This window comes from Rattus rattus, chromosome 3 (assembly GCF_011064425.1).
Source record: "Rattus rattus isolate New Zealand chromosome 3, Rrattus_CSIRO_v1, whole genome shotgun sequence".
Lineage (NCBI taxonomy): Eukaryota > Metazoa > Chordata > Mammalia > Rodentia > Muridae > Rattus > Rattus rattus.
Genome location: NC_046156.1, coordinates 142,806,641 through 142,822,639, shown reverse-complemented (window position 1 = coordinate 142,822,639; position 15,999 = coordinate 142,806,641). Strand labels below are relative to the sequence as shown.

The following is a 15,999-nucleotide window of genomic DNA, read 5'->3' as shown; positions in this document are numbered from 1 at the left end:
AAGGGATGATGTGTGTTTGCGCGGTGCCGGCCAGAAACGTGCATCCCCGCAGCGAAGTCAGACTCAGAAGCAAACACTCAGGCCGCCACCCTGTCGCCTGCTGAGAGGATCTGGCCGCCAACTCTAGGGGGAAGGGAGGGCAAAAACAAAACAAAACAACAGCAAAAATCCCAACATAATGAATGTCTCCGGGGACAGCTAGCCCTCCCTCAAGCTAACCCAGAAAACAAGCGGTCCACTTTCCCGGGAATGAGATGCGTCCCGGAGTTGAGAAACCCTGAAGGATTGTCACGGGCTCCCAGAGCCCAAAAGGCAGCATCCCTTGATCGGCCCCCCAGGCTCTGCTCCCAGAGCTGGTGGCCACCACCCAAACGAGCGGCGCCTCCGGCGACTGTTCCTGCAGGATCCGCCAACTGTGTGCGCCTCCCGCCGCTGGGCACCGACAGCAGTGCCGAGAGCGGGACGCGGGCAGGGGCTTCCGGGGCCCGCCGGCGCCCGGACTCCGATTACAGGTTCACACCAGGAGCCCGGCAGGCGCGCCCTCGCGCAGCCCGGCTCCCCCGCCAGGCTATTCTTCTCCATTCATGCGGACGCCCAGAGCTGCCGCCGCCGCCGCCAGCGCGGCCGCCGTCGCCGTCCGTCCGGATTGGCTGGCGGCCGGGGCGCCGGCACTTTCCCACGGCCCGCGGCGCGTGCGGCTCACCGGCGGCGCTGCAGGCGCGGCCCTGGCACACGGCCAGGCCAATCGGGGCGCGCCGGGTGGGGCGGGGCGGTGGCTATTGCCGGGCTGGTGTCCCGGGCCGGCCCTCCATTCCTGCCCGCCGCCGGCCCACCGCCGCCCGCGGCCCCCAGCCGAGCTCCCGCGGAGCCGACGCACTGCCGCCGGGCAGGGGCGGGCTCCAGGGGCGGGGCGCAGCCGGCCTGGGCCCCTGCTCGTCCCGCCCCCCTGCGGCTGCCAATCCGCGTAGCGAGGCGCCGATTGGCGGGAGCCCGCGGTTGCCCGGGAGCCGCGGCCCCGCCCCTGCCCCAACCTCCCCGCCTCCTCCGCCCTCCCCCTATCCCTGGGAAGGGGCGCAGCGTGGGAAAGGGATGGTTGAGTTTTAACCGGAGGCTGAGCGTGAGTGGGATCAGTGTGCACGCACCGCCTGCAGCCGAGCGCCGAGCGGCCGCGCAGTTAACTCCTCCCTGCCCGCCGCGCGACCCTCCTCGGAGCCCGCGCTCCGCCACCATGAAGAGAGCTCACCCGGACTACAGCTCCTCCGATAGTGAGCTGGACGAGACCATCGAGGTGGAGAAGGAAAGCGCAGACGAGAATGGGTGAGTTAGCGGCGTCCGGCCGTTCCGGAGCCGGAGGAGAGGATGGGGTGCGCTGGTGTTGGGTCCCCATTGCCGGGAGTCGTGGGCCGGCCGCTGCTGGCTGTGAGCGATCCTCTCCGCGCTATCCAGCTCAAGTTGCCAAAGAAATCTGAGTGTAGGAAGGCTCTGACTCCTCATCCTTTCTCAAGGCAATTGCTTCCCATCTTACAGAAACTTGAGTTCGGCGCTGGGTTCCATGTCCCCAACCACATCGTCCCAGGTTTTGGCCCGGAAAAGACGGAGAGGCGTGAGTATCTCCCCCTCACCCCCCATAATTTAAACACATATGCACATTGTTATATTAACTAACGGAAAGAACCACATTGCTCCTCATTGGAATGTACAGTCATAATGGAAATGCCTTCCTTTGTTTTTGTCTGCTTCCCATAGATCATCGAGAAGCGCCGACGAGACCGAATCAATAACAGTTTGTCTGAGCTGAGAAGGCTGGTACCCAGTGCTTTTGAGAAGCAGGTAATGGAGGAAGTATGAGAGCGCCTAGTGTAGCCTTCAGCACCTTCTGATTCCCTCTCCTCCATGCTTCTAACCTCCATTTGTGCCAGGTCGTTGAACGTCCTTACACAAATTCCAACAGATTTTTGTGGATACATCTCGTTTTGCTTTTGTTTACGTTTGTATTTTACATGTATGCATGTTCGTGTGCATATTTTAAGTTCTCCAAAGGCACTTGTGTCGAATAAGCCTCTTGTCATCTTCTTAGGGATCTGCGAAGCTAGAAAAAGCTGAGATCTTGCAGATGACTGTGGATCACCTGAAAATGCTGCACACTGCAGGAGGGAAAGGTATTCCTCTCCAGCTCAGCTGGCTCTGCGCGTGGAGGGAGCAGCAAGCGCAGTCTGGGATTGGTGCAGTCCCTGCCTGCTTTTGCTTTGGGGGTGGGGAGAGAGCTGTATGTGATTGCCAACCAGTGCACCTTCCACAGCACATGGGTTCTTGAACAGCGAATACATCACCCTAGTCCTCTCTCAACTGAGCTAATGCACCTTTCAGCAAGTGCCGTCTCCGGGAGCTCCTCCAGTTGTGACAGCCCTGATTTAGGTCAAGTCAGTCACATTTGTCTGTTGCTATTTAAGAAAAGCTTGGGAAATGGCTTGTTAAAAACAACAACTAGATAGCCTGAATTTCATATAGAGGATTTAGAAAACGAACTGCCAAAAGCATTTGGAGGAAAGAGACCTGCTGGGGCTAAGTAGAGAAAAAAACAATCTAACAGGACGAGAGACTGAAGTCGGTGTCTGTCTCCAGCCCCCAGATTCTTCACCAAGGACCACGTGCCTAAAAGCTCCACGATGATAACTTACATCTGTGTGTCTAATGAATTTCACTGCTCTGTGGTTTCTCTGTCCTTGATGTATTTTTTGTTGTTGTGGAGGGAAAACATTAAAGGAGAGAACATAGTTTCATCTGCTGGTAGGGTAGAATTCCAATTTCTGCCCAGCAGCTTCTAATTGGACTTTGAACTTGCATTAGCAAACATATAATGTTGATTAATGCAAAGATTTTGGTCAGCTCCAAAGTATTTGGGCTTGCAGGACCCAAGCATGATCTGTGCTATTATAATCCTGTACGTAGTTGCCAGGAAGGGCTGCCTTTGGAGTGGAAGAAATTCAGGAAATGAGCAGAGCCTTGAAGGTTTTCTTTTGTTTTTGTGCACAGGTTATTTTGACGCGCACGCCCTGGCTATGGACTATCGGAGTTTGGGGTTTCGGGAATGCCTGGCTGAAGTTGCCCGTTATCTGAGCATCATTGAAGGACTCGATGCCTCCGACCCGCTTCGTGTTCGCCTGGTCTCCCATCTCAACAACTACGCATCCCAGCGGGAAGCCGCGAGCGGCGCTCACGGGGGCCTCGGACACATTCCCTGGGGAAGCGCCTTCGGACATCACCCACACATCGCACACCCGCTGCTGCTGCCCCAGAATGGCCACGGGAACGCTGGCACCACGGCGTCACCCACGGAGCCGCATCACCAGGGCAGGCTGGCCTCTGCCCATCCTGAGGCGCCGGCCTTGCGAGCGCCCCCTAGTGGCGGCTTGGGACCGGTGCTTCCCGTGGTGACCTCAGCTTCCAAACTGTCGCCGCCACTGCTCTCCTCCGTGGCCTCGCTCTCAGCCTTCCCCTTCTCCTTCAGCTCCTTTCATCTACTGAGTCCTTCGACACCCTCACAGGCAGCAAACCTTGGCAAGCCCTATAGACCTTGGGGGACAGAGATTGGAGCTTTCTAAAGAACTGATGCTGTAGAACAAGGGAGGGGAAAGCTTAAAATCCCAGGTGTGCTGGGACAGTTGCCAACACCACCTTAAAGTCGTCAGTAAAGGTCAGGAAAAAGGTACATTTTCAGATAATTTTTTTCTAAAGACTAAAGGTTTGTTGGTTTACTTTTTTCTTTAATTTTTTTATCATGTCATGCATTAGCAGTTTTAAAAAAATTAGTTGTTAATTTTTGTTTAAAAGATCCAATTGAGGTAGTGATTATGAACCAATACTTTGATCTGTTGTCTGTTCTGTGCCTCATTTACTGTGTAAATCTGTCTGTCCAAGAATGATTCCATTTGCCCCAGCTTGGGGAAATCTTAACATTAGTGTTTGGGGTCTGTTTCCCGGCTCTGTAAGTTGCAATCTTTTGAGGATTTGTTTCCCAAACCACTATGCTCAATGTTAACATGATTTTGTTAATACGTTGACAGATTAAGGTGTTGTATAAGTGATACTCTTTGGGGAGGGAGGGTCAGCAAAGCATTATATTTCCAAACAAAGCGTTGACAAATCAGATGATCAGCTTTATTCTAGAGACATTAGCTCTCTGCCTCTTAGAGCAGTGAGGTGAGTGGACAAACTCGTCAGTGGCCCTGAATCCAGATGAACAGCTACTGTGGCCTGCCCGGCCTTTCTGATATTTCAGGTTTAGAATCAGCCACTGGTAGGCTAGGTCCCCATTTGGAGCGGTGGCAGCAAGTAAGACAATTATGTAGACCACGCCTGCACCTTGCAGACCCCGGCGATGCAAAGCATTTTCAGTCTCTCGGATCTCAAGTTCACAAGGGTCAACCTGCAGAAGTGATCGTAGTCCGAAAGTAGTCAGTGCCTGTTAAACACATTACCTGCTTTCCCTGGAACTGCCGTATTTTCTTTTAAGTGGAAATTTTTATGTTGTGTTTTCCTATTTGGTGCATGAAAATGTGGTTCTTGCAATACTTAAAAGGGCTTCTCTGCCTTCTCATTCATTTTTAAAATTTTGATTTGGGCTCTAAAAGTATTGTTTTACAGGCTTCTCCCTTTAGCAGGTGTAGTTTGAACAGCCTCCTCTAAACTGGGTTTGACCTCTGTTGTACTGATGTGTTGTGACTAAATAAAAAGCAAACGACAATATTCGCTGCGGTGTCTGTCTTCCTTAGCCTTTCCCCGTGTTGACTGAGAGAAACCTCCAGTTTCTTGGTTTTCATTTTTGCCTCACGATTGGTTTTCGTCCATTTGCCAGTTTCATTATTCTTGGAGTTCTAGGCTGTGTGCATTTGTACCACCAAAGGGAGTGACTTTGTTAGACTGCACTGCTTCTTTGCTTGGCCTCCTGGGAGTGAACTGTGGCTGATCTGACGGTCAGTCAGGTGGTCTGCCCCTGAACTGTCTCTGGACTCAGATTCAGGCTGGGCTCTGCAGTTATTGGTAATCACTTTAAGCTGTGGTCGATCATTTGATGGGTGCTGAACGCACCTACTGTGCGCTCAGTTCTTTGCTGACAAAACCAGACATTTCATACGTCTATTTGTTTTTGTTTTTGTGGGAAAACAGGACCGCAGTGGCCTTGTAGCTGAGCCTGCAGAGAAGGCTTGGTGTAGCATTGTGGTGAGCAGTTGGCGGTCTGTAATTCTGCACCTGCAAACTTCCAAGGAGTCTTCCCTTGTCTAGTTTCTAGGGAACGCACTTAACCCTTGGATCACGCTGTGCTCCTGACTGTGTGTTAGGAAGCAGACATATGCTTTAAGTTAGAAAATAATGCTACCATGACAGAGGCAGTAATTGGCCACAGAAGAATGCCTTCCAGTGCCTTGAAGATCCTGCCAATGGAGGGGCACTGCCTCTCAAGCAGTTTGCCTTGATCCCACCAGTGGCAAAGAGGAGAGAAGGCAGAACCCACTCTGGCAGGCGACAATAGTGTTCCTTTACTTTGGGCAAGGACTGCGGTCGACCTCCCTGATGAGAAAGCAAAGCCAACACAAAGCGAAGTTTAGACTTTGCAGTTGGGCAATAGCTTCTGGGTCTCTGGGAAGGGCAGGGGGCTGGCTCTTGGGTTTTCAACATGAGGACGCCATTCAAGCCTTTGCTCTGTGGCCTCAACCATTGGTCTCTCTTGAGATCCTTGGCTTCATCCTCAGCATTGCCTGTGCCGGTGCAGACACTCTCTGCCTGTCACAGGGCTGCGATGGAAAGTGTTTTGATGATCCTGCCAGGCATGTTTAAATTTAGCAAACACAGCTTTCAGTGGTGCTACTGTGTACCGAACAGCATTGTGCTTTCTTTCACTCCCACAATGTGCTGATACCTAGGCTGATGGCTGCTAATGCGGTTTGCAGAACGAGCTGTGGAAGTGTGAGATACCTAATGTGTCATCCTTGTCACGAGGATGATGGCTGTGTCATGATCTGGTAGGGAGTACTTGTGGGAAGGGCAAGGGGATTCTTCTTGTTCTCCCTTCACCCTTCTCCCCTCTACCCCAGGCTCATCTCAAACTCTGTGGGTGGCTTAGCCAGAGTGGGAGGACGGAATTACTATGTCCGAGAGCCAGCAGAACTGTTAGATTACAATAATTCACATTTTGAACTTATGCATTAAAAAATTAACACCAGGGTCGTCAGTTAATGGCTTGAATCTGTGTTTATATCATATATGATTTTTATTCACCCACCTGTATAATCTACCAGTATGAATAATCATTTTAGATGACTTATATATTTATTTTTTGAAGATGTATTTAAGTGTGTAAATATTTTTCCTGTATGACTATCTGTGCACCGTGTGTGTGTCTGGTGCCCTTGGTGGTCAGGAGAAACCATTTGATCCTCTGAATTGGAGTTGTGGATGGTTGTGGACTACCATGGGGTGCTGGAGCTCAAACCCGGGTCCTCTGCAAAAGCAACAAGTGCTCTTAATGGCTGAGCCATCTCTCTAGCCCCTAGTATATTTATCTTATGAAAAATTACTAGTGGTCATAAATATCATGAAAGACCTTACTGGTCGCCCATTTAATTGATTAAATATATTCATGTGAATTAATGAAAGCTGAAGAGAGTACTTGCATGAATTTCTCTATTAGAAAAGTTCAGGAAATACCCTAGCTAACTTATTTCATATTGCTAAATTAGGATGCGATTTTTATTCAGATTTTCCTGTCCCTACTGCTAGTCACTAAAATCATGATATTTTAAATATAGATTACTTAAATTTAAAGTCCCTCAGGAAATACTGTCTCTTAGTTACAGTTTCCCAGCCCTTCTGGTCTACACCAGTACCACAGCTTTGATTCCTTCATTAGTTTCTGGTGCTGATTTATAATTAAAACAACTTCAGAGCCAACATCATCTGAGACATTGCTGTGGCCCAGTTTCTTTCGCAACCCAAGCTCCAGGGAATGGGGCATCTTGGGAAAGAGGCTAAAATCTTAGCTTCAGCTCTGCCTTTATCTAACTGGGTGACCTTGGAGAGGTCACTCAAATTCTGTAGAGGCTCTTTTGGTCATCTGCCAAATGAAACGGTTGGACTAGGCGGGGATCGAGGTCCTCAGTGTCTGCTCACAGGACATGTACTGACTGGGGAGAGAGCAGGTATCAGGCCAGTTGAGAGATCATATCAGATCTTGCTCCTACACAGGTTTGGTCTAGTGCTTTCCAACTGTTGAAGTCTTTAAAAATTAATAACAGTAACTTATTGCTCACCACGACCACCCCTGTGTTCATGTGTGTAGGTGTGCCACAGCCTGGTGTGGAGGTTGAGGCCAACCTTGGTCAGGATAACATTGCTACGTGTTCTGGGTATTGAATGTTGTCAGAATTCTAGGGCAAGCGAGCATTTTAACTGCAGAGCCACCTTCCTGGTCACATCCATGAAGTCTTGGATAATCACTCATGTATTCAACTAAATTTATTGTTATAAATTAATGACAGGACATGTTATAGAGTCTTTAAGACCATAACTCACCTTTAGATTTCTATGTGGAATTGACCAGTTTTTATTGGTTGGTAACTTATTTACCAAAATCTATCTGCTGGCAAGGTGGCAGGAGCCATGTCTCAGAGCAGTGCCCTGAACCGCTCTTCTGGAGGGCCGAACTCCTCTGATATTTTTATTATGGATGTTTTTGAATGTGCCTCGTCAGACAAAGGAAACATTGAATCAATTGTGCACTGAAGCTGACACCAGGAGATTTTGTTAGTTTTCTAGGCCATTACATACCCTCAAAGTAAAATAAAGCCAGGAGAAAGAAAGAAACAAAATATCCTTCGTGTAGTGTCTGGACAGTTGACGGGAATCTCTTCTGAACCTGTTTCCCCTTGCTCCTGTGTTCACTTTGCCACAGTTAAGAAGATGCCAGCATGGTGGCCTGGACTCCGCACCCTCAAGGCACCCCACCAGAAGGCATGGTCTGACTTCCGGAAGTAAGAACCCCAGCAAAAAGGAAAGAGTTTGAACCAGCTTGAAATCCAGGGCTCATCTGGAGCTTGCTGGGCTGCAGGGTCTTCTAGGATGCTTCAGATTCTCCAGGGGTTGACGCTGCAAGTTGGGGTGGTACAAGCAAGGCAAGGAGGAAGAAATCCTGGCCTCCTTTGTGAGCATCTGTGGGTGCTGATGTGCACGTGTCCTAGAGCTACTCCCCAACAGTAAGCACCAGGCAAATTTAAGGGAAAGATGTGTCCCCAAGAGACAGGTGTGGGGGCTCAGGCAGGCTTTAGGACTTGGTGTTAATCAGCTGACGTCCCAGAGTTCTTTACAGCTTAGTTTTACATTTTCCCATATCCTTTACTGGAAATGTTGGCGTTTTCCATAATTGTTTTCTGTAAGTTAAGTGGCCCTGTACTCAACTTAAAGAACCATACTGAGAATTGAAAACTCTGTCATTTGTAGGGAGTTTATGCCTTGATTTAGTGAACAGGCATGAAACCACATTTCAACCCAAAGACTCTGAGAATTGATTACTGAAATCCCTGGACCTGGGGAGACAGCGTGTTGTGAATTGCTTGATACGGATTTTGGGAACCTTATGGGTTTTGTACGAGTGTGGTACATCTATCCAGTTCCAGAGTTTTTCCTTGCCTGGGAACAGATTTGTTTCTGGAATCTAGAAAAGTTCCAGCAGGCAGCATTAAGCCACTGTGGCTGCAGAAGGAGGCTCCCGAGCCTCTGCACACCTCATTGAGTCCATTTCATACGAGTTGCTCTCCCTGCGGCTGGTTCAGCGGCTCTGGTACTTTGCAGAGGCTACGGCAAGTCTCCCGTGCCCTCACTGCTAAGCCTCTGCCCATATCCACTACTGCACCCTGCTATACGGTTTGAATGTCCTCTAAAAACTCCTGCTGACATCTGACAGCCATGTGATTAGCTTCGAGGGGCTGTGCACAGTCAGATGGATCAATGCTGTCATTTGGAGAGTTGGCTGACCATTTCATGAGTGGGCTCCTGACAAAAAAAGGATGAGCTCACCCCATTTTTCTCTCTTTGAGATGCTCCTGCCATGCTGTGCTGCAAGATGAAGGCCCCTTGCAGGCCCTGGATCTCTGGGTTTGAACCTCTCAGCATGCAGAACTGTGAGCCAAGCAAGTTTCTATTCATAAATCACTCAGGTTTGGTGATATTCTGTTACGACAACAGCCGATTGATTAAGACACGCCTGTAATCAGATTCAGCTGGGGTGTGTCCTAAGCTTTCTTTTCCCACGAGGTCTTCCAGGACAATCCCATTTCAAACAGGGTTACACGCTTACACTTCATGCTCCACCCTCCCTTTCCTCTTCTGTTCCTCCCTATAGCACTGCACTATTGACTACAAAAGTGACAGTACACACTTTTTGATGATTTGCTTACTGTATGTTTTTGGCTGGTTTGTCATTTCCGCGGTTCTGTCACTTTAAAACAGCACCTACCATACTGGAGGCTTTCAATAAACATTTGCTGAATGACTCGATGAATAGATAGGTGGATGGATGGATGGATGGATGGATGGATGGATGGATGAATAGGTGGGTGGGTGGGTAGATGGATGGGTGGATGGATGGGTGGATGGATAGATGGGTGGATGGGTGGAATGGATGGGTGGATGGATGAGTGGGTGGGTGGGTAGATGGATGGGTGGATGGATGGGTGGATGTGTGGATGGATGTATGTATGTATGTATGGATGGATGGATGAGTAGGTGGGTGGGTGGGTAGATGGATGGGTTGATGGATGGGTGGATGTATGGGTGGATGGATGGATGGGTGAATGGATGGATGGGTGGATGGATGGATGGGTGGATGGATGGGTGGATGGATGGATGGATGGATGGATGGGTGGATGGATGGATGGATGGATGGATGGATGGGTGGATGGGGAGGATGGATGGGCGGATGGATGGATGGATGGAGGGGTGGATGGATGGATGGGTGGATGGATGGATGGATGGATGGATGGATGGGTGGGTGGGTGGATGGGTGGGTGGGTGGATGGGTGGATGGGTGGATGGGTGGATGGATGGATGGATGGATGGGCGGATGGATGGGTGGATGGATGGATATATGTGTGTGTGGGTGGATGGGTGCATGCATGCATGGGATGGTGAGGCTCACCTTTATGAGTAGAGTGACAGAGTTGCATTTAGGTATGTCTCAGCCTTCCAACCCCTACCTCCAATCTTAGTTTAAAAACTATTGGGAAACATTTTTTATACTTTACTTTTGCATTTTCTCTTATCTACTATTAAATTATCATTTAAAATATCAAACTTACGGGTTGGGATGTAGCTCAGTTGGTAGAGAGAGTACATTAAAAAACATCAACATTGCTTCAGCTATGTGTGGTCTATTGTTGCACATAAAATATATTTTAATCACTTAGTTTTTAATATTGAAGCCTAAAAAGTCTTTATCTTGTGCTTTCAAGACCACTGAAGCCAAGCCTGAGGACCTTAGGTAGATTCTTGGAATCCACATGGTAGAAGGGGAAAGCAGCTCCTGCAAGCTGTCCTCTGACCTTCAGGTGAGTGCTGTGGTACATACATGTCTCCATACTTTTACTCCAATACTTTTAATAAGCATTCACTCTCTCCTCTGACCCAACACCCAGCAGAAGTAGTGGAAAAGAAACGTTACTAGGATATGGGGGAAGTGGACCTGTTTAGCAATAGTTCTTTGGGGGCAAGTACAATCTTCGAAGTCAGGAGATCAGCAGCAAACACCAAATACATAACAACAGCTGCAGTCCAGTCCTCTCAGCAGACACCACAGATGAACCAACAGCTACAGCTCAATCCAGAAGAAACCAAAAGGCTTGTCAACTGACTTGAGATAGCCACAGAAACCTCACGAGAAGTTCTTTGGCAAGTTTCTTTCTAAGGCACCACAAGCAGAGCTCAGCAATGCAGTGTAAGGTGAACCAATGCATGCCGGTCATTAGTGAAGACTGGTGAGGTGGAGCAGAGCAAACCTATGCTGAATATCATGCACCCTTTTACTCGTTTGCTACAACAAAACATCCCTTCAGTTGTGTCTGCTTCAGGAAGCCATTCATGCACATGTCTGCAAGACATCCTGTGTGCCCCAGCAAAACATCATTTGACATGACTGACTTTCCAAAGAAGCCAGAAGTTTCCACTTCTCACCACAATGCAAGCTGTCCTCTGATCTTCATATGTGTACTGTGGTTCGATGTGAACTCTTTCATGCCACGTCATGTAATAAAAACACCTTAAAATTTAAAAGGAAAACTTGTTTATATTTATCATGAATAGTATATCTTGTCTCCATTGAGCTCAATCATATATGCTGTACTTACCTGTTTTTGTAGGTGGTAAGACCACTTAGAATCTTCCCCTAATACATTTTTCATAGACAAGGAAGAAAAATGTCTTTCAATTAGTTCATTTTTCTGTGCATAGGTGTTTTGTCGGCACACATATCTGTGACTGGTGCCAGAGGCTAGAAGAGGATGTTGGATCTTCTGAATCTGGAGCTGCAGATGGCTGTGAGCCACCATGTGGGTGCTGGGAATTGAACCTGGGTCCTCTGGAAGAGCAGCAAGTGCTCTTAACCATTGGCCATCTCTCCAGCCCCCTTCTCTTAAACAACTTTTATGAATACAATATTACTAATTGTAGTCATTGTGCAGAGGGTCTTTTCTACCTAACAAATGTGACTTTTAGGTATTTTAAGTGTGAATTGTTTTTGTGTGACTGCACAGACCTTGCATCATGGCTCACATTGGGTAAGAGTGTACATTTTAACAGGATGAATTCTTCTAATCTGTGAATAGGTCACCTTTCCATTAACCCATATTCCCTTTAATTTCCTTTATCAATGTGTTAAACCTTTCAACCTTTAAGCTATGTGCAGTTCCTGTGGTGCAGAAGGTTGAATCTGGGACTTCCGGGTAAGCACCTGACCAGTTGCTCCACATCCCAGCCCCTAGGTGAATTCTTCAAAACACAGCACAACAACCAAATCTCTTTTTTGCCTGCTTATCCTCCATTTTCACTGGGTTCTGGGGCAGTTACATCCTGCAGTTGGGTTAGGCTGAGGTAGTGAGGGAAGCGGGAGTGGATTGAAAGGTTCTAGAGCAGCAACAGGGATCAGAGAGTGGAATCTAATTTGGAATGCTGGGAGGCACAGGGTTTCCTCTGCTTTCTTGCCTGATGTCTCATCACCTGGTAAAAGACATGATGGCCAGCTACCAGAAATCCTGCAATCTTGTGTCTGGTTACAGAGGTCCAGCCAGTGTCCACAAGGTTCTTGTTGATATTTTAATGGGAACATTTACTACCACCATGCGGAATGGCCTCTGTAACCACAGCTGATTCCCAGACTCCCAGGTGGCCCGCTCAGAGGTTCTCACCATTGCAGCAACCTTCCCAGTGACTCTTTCCTGTAGGGTTTATATTATATTAAATGCCCAGAGCACCAGCACTGGGTGCAGGTTTACAAGTTGGGGAGAAAAGGATCTTGACGGAGGGGGAGGAACTCATGGGAGGAGGTTGCCGCTCACTTCTTTCAAGTTTTCCAAAGGAGGGAATAGACTAACGAACTTTATATTTGTAAGACACAAATATTTAAAATAGACTTTGAAGATTTTCCCCTCCCCCCATCTTCTGCTGGAGTCATGCTTTTATAAATCGAAAGCGTTAGTGAAAGTCTGAATACACGAGAAGGTCTTGTTAAAAATACTTTGGGACAGTGAATTTCAAGGAGCTTCAAATCAGAGTCACTGGGGGGAAAAATTCAGGCAATCTTGACAGACAGTTCACAGCCCAGATTAATTAAATCAGAAGATCCAGAGGTGGCATCAGTGCTTTTTAAAATTCCCCAGGAAATTAAAAAAAAAAAAAGCTTCGTAGCTGAGTTTGATCTTGGCTGCTTTAGGAGACTGAAAGAAGAAACAGTGCTGAGTGACAGGTGACCTGGAAGAGGCCAGATGCTGAAAGAAGGCTTGCTTTCGAGGTTGATCTTGAGTGCAGCCAAACCAGACAGCCTCTGGCCATCTACAGGCGTACACCTGCAGTCAGACAGCTCACGGATTGGTAGACTTTGTTCGGTAAGTAACGACAGTGAGTGGAAGGTAAACTCTGTTCCTCGCGGTTGACATGGGTTTCTGCCATTTCTCTTGTGTTGTCTTAACTCTCATTTGCCAGCGGATCTGAAGCTTGTCTCTGTCCCCAAGACATCTGGCCACTGACAGGTAATTGCAACACTACTACTCATGCTCGTCTTTAGCACCAGAGTCTCTAGACTTCTGTGGAGATGAAGGCTCATTGTACGGACTGCCATGCCTCTGGGCTGCCTACTGTGTGTACTCACCAGGGAGATGGTCTATCAGAGTGACACAGCGACATCAGAAAGGAAATAGCTGAACGCAGGGATGAGGGATTAGTCAAATCCTTAACAGAAACTCAGGTGCCCTGAGTCCTTACAGCCTTGTCTAGGAAGCTCACCTCTTATTATTTCTTCTAGCACAGCAGCCCCATCGCGCCCTGACAGCGTGACTGTCCAGTCTGCCTTCTCAGCTACTTGACGCAGGGATGGTAGGTCGGCCCAGGTGAGTTTGCTCAGCTTCATCACTAAATGGGTTTGCAAGCAGACAACGGAATTATTTACAGATAGTCTTTATGCTCCTTTATTTAGTCTCTTCCTCCCTCTGGATGAGGATACTTATGACAAAGCCTTCCTTTTGTTTGAGTGTGGTTTCCTACAGCTCATGTGTTAGCGCCTGAAAGAGAACAGTAGATGAAGATGAGAATCAGTGGGAAATGTGGATTTTAAAGTGTGAACGCAACAAAGGTCCTTCCAGATACGTTCTCACGCCTGTTCAGGCTTTCCAGTGTTCCAGCACTGTAGAAAGTACCTTAGTTTTGATTTGGGTGATGGGCTGCTAAAAAACCTTGGTAGAGAGTCAAGACAGAGATAGCAAACCAAGACGGGAAGAGGAATGGGAAAACAAATAATACCGAGTACAGAGCCAAACTGGTGCAAAGTATTTTGGTATAGGGCAAGGCCAGGCATAAGAGACGCATGGACAGTTAGGTGGCAGAAACAGCAGCAGCAGGAACACTGGCAATGTGAGGGGCAGGGGCTGGGCAGGGGCAGGGGCAGGGGCAGGGGCAGGGGCAGGGGCAGGGGCAGGGGCAGGGGCAGGGGCAGGGGCGGGGGCTGGGGAAGGTCCCTCTCCAACTCTGAGAAGAAGGAGAAAGCAGGGACTCTTTGCTGGGACCTGTGGGCTGGCAGGGCATTAGGTCAGTGGACTGTTCAAAAGGAACTAACCAATTCCTGACCTGTCTTGCTCTCACTGGGAATTGGGGGGTGAGATGTGAATACTGGAAGAGCTCAGACCTCTGAGAACCATGGCTGTCAGTCTGAAGAATCAGAATACCACCACAGGCACAGGAGTGGCTAAATTCACATTTATCCAGGTGTCATTCTAAAATATATTACTTATGCCTTTGTCATGTTTTATATTAAACACTGAGCAATTTAATATAACTGTATTACTTTAGAATTAAATAATTATAATGCATATGCAGTCTTTTAAAATCCATTAGAAAATTGGCGTCTAAGTGAGTTTTGAGAATTTAAAGGTGTTCCCAGCAGAGATGGCTCAGGGGTTCAGAGTACATGTTTCTCTTGCAGAAGACCTGGATTTGATTCCCAGCAATCATACTAGATGGCTTACAACCATCTATATGAGCAGTTCCAAGGAATCTGGTATCTTATTCTGTCCTGTGTGGACACCTGTACACTTGTGGTGCACATGCATACACCCAGAAGCACCCACAAACACAGAAAAATAAGTACAGATAAATCCTTAAAGGAAGAAAGAGGTCTCTACTGCTTTCTGAGGTCACTGCCCCACTCCCCCCTTTCCCACAGCCCAGTGCTAGCAACACCATCACACTTGAGCTGAAGCACAGATCCTCTAAGTAGTTCTAAAGAGCAGCCAGCTGCGCCTTTGTGCTGGGCAGAACTGCAGACGATCACAGTGGATCCCATGTAGACAGCACTAGCTCCAGGCAATGGCATGAAGCCTGCAGATCTGTGCAGTAACTACTACATGGTTGCAACTCCAGGAGACTCACATTATGCCTTCAAGACTTTCCTACTCATGTGGTTTTGGGTTTTAAAAAGGGTATTTGAATAAGTTAAGTTGTGGTGGTTTGAATAGGTATGGCCCCCATCGACTTTTGTGTTTGAATGCTTAGCCCATAGGGAGTGGCACTATTAAGAGGTGTGGCCTTGTGGAGGAAGTGTGTCATTGTGGGAGTGGGGTTTGAGGGCTCCTGTGTTCACGATCTGCCCAGTGTGGAGAACAGTCTCTCCTTGCTGTGTGTAGATCAAGATGTAGGACTCTCAGCTCTTTCTCCAGCACCACGTCTGCCTGCACTTTGCCGTGCTTCTCACCTTGATGATAATGGACTGAACCTCTGAAACTGTAAGCCAGCTCCAATTAAATGTTTTCATTTATAAGAGTCGCCTTGGTCATGGTGTGAAGTGGAAATTTCACAGCTCAGTTGTGTCATGTGATGTTTTTTTCTGGAACCTGTCTTATGAGTGGGTATTTTTGCTGAAGTAGACATGTGGGAAGATGTTTCGCTGAGAACAGACACATGGTATTTTTCTGGAAGCAGCTTGGGAAAAGGGCGTTTGATGTTTTGCTGGAGAGGATGCTTGAAAGAACATGTGATGTTTAGAAAGTGTTTGTATAAATCCAACAGGCAATGGAAGATGCTGTATGGTATTGGTTCACCTTACCACTCTTTCTTGTCATCTTTTGCCATGACTTCATAGAAAGAAATGCAGCAGAGAACTTCTGATGGTGCTCTGTGACTCGGGCAGACGGGCACAGCCTAAATGTTTCTTCTGGACCAAAATGCCTTTGCCGATTCATGAATGGTGCT

At 48.0% G+C, this 15,999-nt stretch overlaps 2 protein-coding genes across 2 annotated transcripts; both read left to right on the top strand.

Annotated features, from left to right (window-relative positions):
• The first annotated feature begins 249 nt into the window (after positions 1 to 249).
• LOC116895960 (basic proline-rich protein-like) lies at positions 250 to 1,104 on the top strand. Its single transcript, XM_032897010.1, has one exon. It carries the CDS (start codon positions 250 to 252, stop codon positions 1,102 to 1,104), a length of 855 nt encoding a protein of 284 aa, XP_032752901.1.
• Positions 1,063 to 4,746, top strand: Hey1 (hes related family bHLH transcription factor with YRPW motif 1). The gene is made up of 5 exons (XM_032898638.1): positions 1,063 to 1,317; positions 1,528 to 1,603; positions 1,747 to 1,830; positions 2,078 to 2,159; positions 3,034 to 4,746. Exons 1-5 carry the CDS (start codon positions 1,229 to 1,231, stop codon positions 3,600 to 3,602), a joined length of 900 nt encoding a protein of 299 aa, XP_032754529.1. The 5' UTR covers positions 1,063 to 1,228; the 3' UTR covers positions 3,603 to 4,746.
• The last annotated feature ends 11,253 nt before the right edge of the window (positions 4,747 to 15,999 follow it).